The 9,320-nt window shown below is 43.7% G+C and overlaps 1 protein-coding gene across 1 annotated transcript in view; it reads left to right on the forward strand.

Annotated features, from left to right (window-relative positions):
* The window catches only part of LOC110951776 (prospero homeobox 1a), a 32,430-nt gene extending 24,924 nt beyond the window's left edge, over window positions 1–7,506 (forward strand). Inside the window, 1 exon segment of the mRNA XM_051960965.1 lies at window positions 2,657–7,506. Within this exon segment, the coding sequence (XP_051816925.1) occupies window positions 2,657–2,842 (186 nt within the window). The 3' untranslated portion in view covers window positions 2,843–7,506.
* Window positions 7,507–9,320: the final 1,814 nt, after the last annotated feature.

A 9,320-nucleotide genomic window follows, 5' to 3' on the forward strand; every position in this document is an offset into this window, starting at 1 on the left:
CCTCATTGCGATCGGTCCTGCTTTCTTTTTCTTTCTTGCTCTATGTCCTCCTTGATTGGTATTTATCCAACACACGGCACAATGCAGAGGTTGGGGAAAGCAGCTTTATCTCCTTTGCTCATTTCTTTCCCTCTGTTTTTCACTCTCCGTCTTCCTCTTTTCATATTGTGTTTCACAAAGCGGGAGCAACAGTAATATCCCTTTTCATGAAAGCCTTTGGTTGTTTTTTTGAACCTCCGTGCCACACACACTTCCATCCCTTCCGTCTTTCTTGTACCATCTGCCAAAAGAAAATCAGAGAAGTTTTTTTGCCATTGTTGCCCAAAAGATTTTAATCTAAAACCAGCATTTTCAGATTTTTAAAAATGTGGCAGCTGACCAAAAGTCCAAGGGGAAAAAGATGCGTTTTCACGTTTGCCCTGCTTCATTTTGATGCGCTCTCTGTCACCTTGTTTGGCTTTTCCAGGCGTCACTCCTTCGCACACCTCTTCCTCCATCCTTCCCTCTCTCCTCCCCACTTCGTACATCTGTCCTTTAATTTTGGGCTCTGTTGAGAAGTTGTTAAAAAGCCCTATGAAATATGTATGAAGGATTGTGAGCCACGCGATTGGCCCCATTTACCGGACAGCCGAGCGAATGAACGGCCACACTGGATAATCCCCCACAATGCCTCTGGAACAAAGGCCCAACAGCTGACCCTGGAGAGAGAAAGATGAAGAGAGAGAGAGAGAGAGGGGAGGGAGGATTGAATGGGACATGGGAGGCGGAGGAGGCGGAGGGGTGCAAACAGTTAAGGCTCACTGCTGGTCAGGAGGCAGCTCAACTCATAGCATGTTACTCGCAAAACAAAGGCTTGCGGGACAGGAATAACTCCCTCTGTTCTCTCTCTCCTTAGACTCTTCTCAGCCCCTCCTTCTCTCGCCATCTCCCTCCCCTCTCCCTCCCATTCTCGCTCTCTCTCGCTCTCTCAGTCAAGAGGATCTGAAATACCAATACCCTTTTCTCCTTGACATTGCTTTCTCCTTGCAGTCAGCGTTTTGCTGTCCTTTTATAGTCAAAACGTCAGGAGAAATTCCATGCAGGAATATTCTTAGTAATGCGGCACTCCCCCTGCATCCAACGGCCGGGACGCCGCACCGCCGAGGTCTTCTGGGGAAAGACGAGCGCACACTCACTTTAGCGCACCAAGTTGCCCCCCACACTGGGGTCATTGTGCCAGTGTTCCAGCAAAGACAAGCGGCCCAAACAATGAATTATGCTCACTTCTATGCCACCGGACTGGAATCCAATATTTGGGGAATTGGGTTAGGCTGTTTTCTTTTTTTTTTTCTGTCAAGTGCACAACCTCCTTATTCACGACTCACCTTTTCACTCCAGCATTTGCAGAGATATGCACACACACACACACACACACACACACTGGACACACAGGCATCTTAGCCTCCATTCATCACCCCGAGGGGGGGCGGGTGGCCGTCCCATGTGTGTGTAAGTGTGTATGCGAGGAGGCCAGTGTGTGTGGATGTGTGCGTGTCCGTCGGTGTGTGTTCCAGTGTCCGCTAACCTTGCTGTGTCCTGACACTCCTGATGAGTATCTGCAGGACACTGGAGGAGAAGAGCGGAGTGCGCACTGTCAGGCGTTTGGGCAAGCTGCTTCTGTGCGCGTGTGTGTGTGTGTGTGTGCGCGATAATATGTGTTTGTGTGCGAGCATCAAGGGAGGCGGGCAGGGAGACAGTCAGCATTATCCAAGCAGGTGACCCCTGAAGGCTGCGTCGCCCTGGAGCTTCGAGTCGAGGAAAGAGACTCGGCCAAATAGACCGGGGTGGCTGCTGTGTGTGTGTGTGCGCGCGTTATGTAGAGCTCTGTCACAGTACAGGATGTGTCATCTCCTTGGCACAAGGAGGTGTGTGCGCTGGTGTGTGTGCTCACGCCTGCATAAACGTGTGTGTGTGTGTGTGTGACAGTGTGTTGGCTTGGGGGAAGGTGTCACAGATCTTTGCCAGACTAATCATCTCCATGGTGTCGGTGAGCGCTGCTGTCAGGGACACTAAAGAGGCGGCGTGTCTCCCCGTTCCCAAAGCATTTAGTACTTCCTCTTTCGCCAGCAACCTCTCCGCCGCTCTTCAGCGCAGCTCCACTCTCTTGTTTGGTCACAGATTTACAGAGGGACTCATAAACATGTCACGCTCCCTGCGTTGCCAGGAGGGAAGTGAGAAACCTGAGAATTCGCAAGAAAGACTTTTTCTCAGGCCGGCAACCTCAGTCGGTTTTTAAGGAAGTGGATGCTCACGAGACGGGAGATTTATGGTTTTACATCCACAGTGAAAATATGAACTCAGCGTTGAGGACAATGCAAAGGTGCTGTAGCAGCACGGTGACGTAGGAGGGGTTGTTTTGGTGTTGATTTGTGTGTTTGGAAGCAAGTCAACTCTCATCCGTGTTTTATAGTTGACAATGATTGGAGCATTTCAAAGATCAAAACTGCTTGCTATAAAGTTGAACAATTACGTCACGACAAGGAGAGTTTGGGAAGCACCACCTTTAAAATTCCCTTTGCAAGGCATGAAATAAACTGTGCATTTCAAAAATAGTGAAGTGCAGCGATCAAACAATTCCACATAAGTAACCGTCTCCTTCCTTTCTGTGTCCCTGAAGGTCCCCGATCGCTTCCTGGAAGTGGCCGAGATCACGCTGAGAGAGTTCTTCAACGCCATCGTGGCCGGCAAAGACGTGGACCCGTCCTGGAAGAAGGCCATCTACAAGGTCATCTGCAAACTGGACAGCGAGGTCCCCGAGATCTTCAAGTCCCCCAACTGTCTCCAAGAGCTTCTACACGAGTAAATCTCTCCTCCTCCTCCTCCTCCTCTTCCTCGCTCACCGCTTTGCGCTTTTTTTGTTTGTTTTCTCTGATTTCATAGAATTTCAAAATGATATTCTCTTTTGTTTTTTCTCCCTTTTCTCCACCTTTGATTTCTTGTTTTTTTTTTCTGTTTTTTCTTTTTTGAATGTATGAAAGTTATGGAGTAGCATTCCCAATCCGAAGCCTTTGTGGCAGTTCCTAAATGACCTAGCTATTGTATTGTTGTTCTTATATTACGATGGTTATTATGTTTTTGTTTTTTTTCTATGATTCTGAATTGAAGAGACTCTAATCTCGCTGGGTGTTTTACTGGACCGTGTGAACCCTCATCTGTTTGGCCTGTTTTATGATCAACACTAACTGAAAAGCCCTCCGAGTGTGGAAGGAGTTCCAGAGTTCCCATTCACACCACTAAGAACGTAGGCTGGGTTCTCTTAAAGACTTTTCTCGTGGCGCCCATGGGTGCACCTCCAGTCCTGGGGGGTTTTCAAATGAACTGTCAGCGCAAAGTGGGTGCCCGACAGACTGTGCACACCCACACAAAAACAAGGCCTCTTCAGGTTACTGACTGGTCTAAAACTGGACTCTTGGTACTGGTCTGCTCTGGTTTGTGGGACTCGGACCAGTTTCGAATAGCTACTGAGCTCTACCATTGTTTTATTTTTATTTTTTCTTGAAGTGTGTTTTTTTTCCCTGCAAGTAGGGCATTGTGTTTATTGGGTGTACATTATTATTTTGATTACTCTTCTTCTTCTTGTTGTTTATGATTATTATTTGTCACTACTGCTTGCTGAAGATTGGCACTTCAAGATTTGTTTGTCCCTTGATGCCGTTGCAGAAAAAAAATAAATTATTGCTATTAATATTATTCCAAAAGATTTTTTAGATTTTGGACTATTTCCCCTCCACACACGCACACATTTCCCCCACCCTCCTCCTTAACTCACGTTGGTTTAGTTTGTCCTTTACTGGAGCGGGCTTTGGTTGTGTTGTTTGTTTTGTAGTTTTGGTGGTGGGGGCCTGGGGCAGCTTTGCTGGATTTGGGTTTTCATCAAAGGGTCGCTGAAGTGGGCTTTTCTATTCACCTGTAGTTCATCCAACACTAGACTAGTCCAGTGATGCTGCTGCAGAAACACATGAAGTAAATAATGCCGAAATAACGAAGCAATCGGAAGAAGTGCGGCTTTTTGTTTTGGCGGTTTCTTTTTTTCCATTGCTGCTCCTTTGAGAACTAACCTGCTGAAAGAGCACTCGTTCATTTTCCGACACATTTCATCAATTTTAAGGATTAATGAACATGAACATTAATAGCTGCGTAGTTTGTTTTTTTGTCTTTTTATAACACTGTTCACTAAATAGCTCGTTTGAAATGAAGTCAGCCTGTTTACGTGGCAGGCTTTTATTACGATCAGCCTATACATGGTGCACATGACATTATGAAGTTACTTCAACTGCAGATGATACTTGAATACATTAGAATATTGTGGCAATTTAAAGTGCAGCGAAACCGTAGACAAGCGAATACGCTAGAACAGATGCATCACAGGATAATTCAAGGAGGGTTAAAGAAAGAAGTGTGTATGAGCTGAAGCACATTAATTCTACTTCGAGTGAACTTCCCCCACGAACCACACACACACACTCACACACTCACACACATCGCTGCTTCTCTGCGTGTTCACCTGCCTGTGAGTGATTGAGCTCCTCTCTCAGAGCAACAATACGAGGTCGGAGGTGAGCACTCACCCCGGGGGTAGACGGAGAAGCTCTCAGCACTACAAAGAGCAGGGACAAAGGCACAGAGCGAGGAAGAACGCGCACCTGAAGCCCTCCGCTCTGTCTTGCCATCCCACACTGGCAGCTTTTAAAGACCCAAAGTGTGATTCTGTCGAAGCCACTGTGCCCGGGTTGTTAAACGGCATTCCTTTCACTTTCACCTGAGATTCTAATCCCAGATTTTCCACTTGAGCTGTGTATCTATTTAGTTTAGTTTAGTTTTTTTTACTTTTATCCACCCTCTCAGGCTTTTAAGATTTTTAAGAAGCACTTAGTGTTAGCTGCCCTTTTGATGAGGTAAGTTTGAAGCAGTGAGTGAATACTTTCTAGGGTGCGTGCGAGCTATCTGCTGATCTCACCTTGGCGACATTAGCTTATAGCGTGTGTGTGTGTGTGTGTGTCACAAAAGATCAAACAGGGCAGGTTGCTTAACCTGCTGACTTGTCTAAGCGAGACAAAGCGCCTGACAAAAGGAGGCAGAGAAAGACAGAGCTACTCCCTCCATTATATGTCCCACCTCTCCTCCTCCTCCTCCTCTTCCTCCAGTGTTCTTCTTCTTAAGATCCAGAGTCCTGAGAGAGCGAGCCGGACACATTTCTCACTGAAGGATGGGCTCGGCCCTGCATGTCTCAGAGTCTCAAAGCACCAGCCAAGGGCTCTAAAGCGCCACAGACAAAGGAGAAAGGAGAGGACACTTTTATCTGATGCACAGATTATTATCGTCCCTCCTCCTTCCTGCAACTCCACCCTAAAGTTAAAGAGTTCCTGCGCCTAAAAAGATTAATTCAGGATAATGAAGAATTATGTGCAAAAAAGAAGGATTAGCAAGACCTTAATACCGTGTCGAGAATATTTTTGTCAAGTTTTCCTTTTTCTGGGGTCTCATTTGATTTTTAGGATGACATTATTGAAATACATATATAGTCTTTTTAATAATTGTAAAATATAAATCTATGGGAAAAAATATATACAGTAGTGGAAGTTCTTTGGAAGGCACTGTTAGAAAGTGTTTCATAAATGAAAATCTGGAGGGTTTTGTTTGAACCTGTGTTCTGAACGAGTTAGTCGTCGGTAGAATAGGAGCAATAGTGGTAGGGGTTTATTTTTTGCAGGTTTTTGTGACCACTTTTCTTCCTTTTTGGTTTCTTTACCACTTTTTTTGTATTGTGCTGAATGGCTGTCTTCTTGAGATCCGAAAAATAAAAGTTGGAATACAATTTTCAGAGTATGAGATATTGTTGTTGCTGCTGTAAATACTGTCAGGATGAAACAAAGAATAGCTGTACAGTTTTTTTCTATTATCACTCAGAGTGCTGAGGGGAGGACGGTTAAAAAAAAAAAGGGGTTTAAAAAATAACTCCTCTCCAACTGGACTCGTTTTTGTTGGTTTTTTTCCCCCTGCCATGCCTTTAACGGGACTCTGTTTCCCATCGGCAGTGCCCTTGAAGTTGCACCAGCATCCATTTCTTTAATTTTTCTGACATGCATTAGACTAGCAGTGGGGTAACGTTGGCAGCGCATGGACCCCATCTCATCTTGGAAAAAAACAAAAAAACAAGGGCAGACCGCCGCCAACGTAGCTCTAGATTTGACCCGGGACAGAGACAGGAACTCATTGTCATCAGGAGTCTAGTGCCATGGGAGGGGAACACGCTGTATAGTGAAAAAATAACATAAAAAGAGAGAGAGGCAGAAAAAAAGTCATTTATACCATTTTTTTTTTTACAGTCTGGATACAGTTTGTGGAATTCCTGTGTGCTCTGCATTATGTGTGTGTGTGTACTGTACATGAGTGTGTGTCTGCGTGAGAGAGAAGACCGATTATGAGAACCTGTGAACCAGCGAGTGACACAATTCTCAACACTGTGGCCCCTCCCCCAGCCCTGGGAGTACCATCCTGACATGTAAATGATTCTCATTAAGCGTTGGCAACATGTGTTTGGTGTGTGTGCGTGTCGCCATGATTTCCTCTGATCTGTTTTCTGACCTGTTTGAAAGAGGTTTTTGTTTCTCTATGCTTTCAGTAGTAATTCCTCCTCCTCCTTCTTCTTCTTCATTTTTTTTATTATTATCATCATTATTGTTATTATTATTACACTGCTCCTCTTTTATTGTAAATATCAATGATGATGTGGACTTACGGTGATAAATACTGCCTTTGTATAACTTAGCAATATGTTATGTAAATAGTGTTTTGTTGATGCTTTTTGTATGACATTATTATTCGATTCTAGTGCAGTAATTCCAACTGGAACAGCCATGTTTGAATACAGTCTGAATAGTTACACAGGTTGTAAAATAAAACCCATGACATGGCTGCTTTTTTTTCTGTTATTGGTGTCTATTTGTCTTGCAGATTTTGTGTAATTTATTGGTTTAATTTATCCTAATTTATTTGATGTTGTTTTATTTTGTTTTTGTTTTTTTCAAACAGGGAAGGCTGTACTGCATTTGAATAAGTAGAACCAACTTAAAAGATTTAATCCTCATCTACTTTAAAAGTGAATTTAAGAAGAAAAATTTAATCTAGCGCGCTCGCTCCGTTGACAGAAATGATGACCGGAGATCCTGGCAGCTAAATGGAACTGGACAGTTTTTTTTCTTTTCTTTTAAAAGAACTAAATGAATAAATAAAAGGTTTGACAGGGCAGAGGGTGGACTAGAAAGCTGACACTAGTTTGAAGCAGTTTTGTATTTTCTCTTGAGATTTTATTCCCCTGTATTGCTTTGGCCCAGCCCAAAAAACAACCAGTAGTCAAATTGCCTTTCGTGCCTTCACCCTCTATGAACTGAATGTATGTGCAGTATATATGCAAGCTTGTGCAAAATGAATAAAAAATTGAAATAAAAATGAAAAAGAGAGTGGAAATTGTCGACTCTTTGCGTCACTTGTTCCGCTGAGGGTGTGTGTGCAGCTGTGTGACGAGTGTGAATCCATTAAAGAAAGAAATAAAGACCTCGATAACTCTTGCATCCAACTTTTTCACCGTGTATGGATTTACCGTTTACCGAGTCAAACCTCTGCTGTTCTAAATGCAATAATCAAGTCTCTCTACAGGCTCCACACACAACCGCAGGTGCCTCAGCAGCCAATAGTCTTGTCGCTCAGGTACACAAACACACAAGGAAATAATCTCCTCAAGCGACAACACTCAAAGTGATTCAAGGAAATTAACTGCAAGATCTTATAAGAGCCGAGATAAAAGTTTGAGGAAAAACGGCAGAAATGACAAACCTCTTGAGAAATGTTCTAACCAAAGCTGAGAAGCAGCAATTATTTTCTTTATCAGCTAATCTCCCAATTATTTTCTCCATTAATAGTTTTCTCTGTAAGAAAATAGCGAGAAAAGCCTGAGATAATTCCACCCAGCTGAAGGAGACGTGTTCATAACGCTCGTTTTATGCAACTATGATGGAGAAATGCACCAAAGCCTGACCTCTGAGAGGCAAATATTTGGCACTTTTATTTTGAAAGTGTCTCTGTTAAGGCAAAGTAAGGCAAACTGTTGTTAAAATCACAATAACATTATAAAACATAAGAATTTCATTTCTGTCTAAATTGATAATTTCCTATATTTATTCATAATTATTGCCCACAAAGTAGAAAATCTTTTTGACACATTCCCATATATTTGATTTTTTTTTTGGTTATTTTATCTGCTGGTGAGTTTGGGGAGTCGTTTAAGCATTTTTTAAACAGACACGGCGTGTTCTCTCTGCGTCATTTTGCCGTTTTCTTATCGTGACCTCTGCTGTACTTTCCACCACGCCTGCCCGTTGCTCTGTTCCTTTTCTTCCTTTGTTCTTGCCCGACTGCTTTTCACTCCTTTTGCTTTGATGCTCATTTTTGGAGTTGCTTCTTTTGTGTCTTTCTTGCTTGCTTGCTTTTATTCTTTTTTTCCCTCCCTCTCCTCTCTCCCGTGTTCCTTTTCCCTCTTGTCCTCCGCCTGCCTGCCTGCCTCCCTCCACTCGCCTTAACCGGAGGCTACAGCTCCTTAGGTTGGGCTGAGACAGCATCTTTGTACAACACCGACCGTCTGCTCTGTAATCAAATACCATCTGTCGCTACATCTGAAGACTCACTCTCTCGCTTCCTCCAGCACGCAAACACACACATCTGTGCTTCCCACTCTTTAACAATGTGTGAGCACTTATGTGTGTGTGTCTGTGTGTGCGTTTTATACACAATGACCCATGTACTTACAATCATTCCACCTGATTCATTCTTGCCCTGCAGGGAGGAAGTCACCGGAGTCACTTTCACCACCTCCTGTTTTGTCCACCTCTCCCACCGAGGGTTCAGAGGTCATTGTCTTCAGGTATCCATGTTTGTTCTGTGTGTCAGCAAGACCTTGGCTGCTGTATCACACAGGAGATAGTGGACTTTAGCTCCTCAGTCTTAGATCAACGGCCCACTATCTCAAAGGCTGCCAGCCTTTCCCAATGTTTGCCCAATGTTTGTCCCTGCTCCGGCACACAAAACGTTGACACGGTCCCCAAGGTCCCTCTCCAAGTCCCTCCTCCCTTCGTGGTCACTTGTTATCACACGGTCAGGTTCAAGAACATTTTCCGTTTGGTGTTAATAGTGCTTTTTTCTTTTCTTTTCTTTTTTAAAGTTGAAAAGGCTTGATTCCAATCTTTCATCACACATTTAGTTTAAAAGTGTGTGGATTTATAGCAACA

The sequence above is a fragment of the Acanthochromis polyacanthus genome, chromosome 16, assembly GCF_021347895.1.
Source record: "Acanthochromis polyacanthus isolate Apoly-LR-REF ecotype Palm Island chromosome 16, KAUST_Apoly_ChrSc, whole genome shotgun sequence".
Taxonomy (NCBI): Eukaryota; Metazoa; Chordata; class Actinopteri; family Pomacentridae; genus Acanthochromis; species Acanthochromis polyacanthus.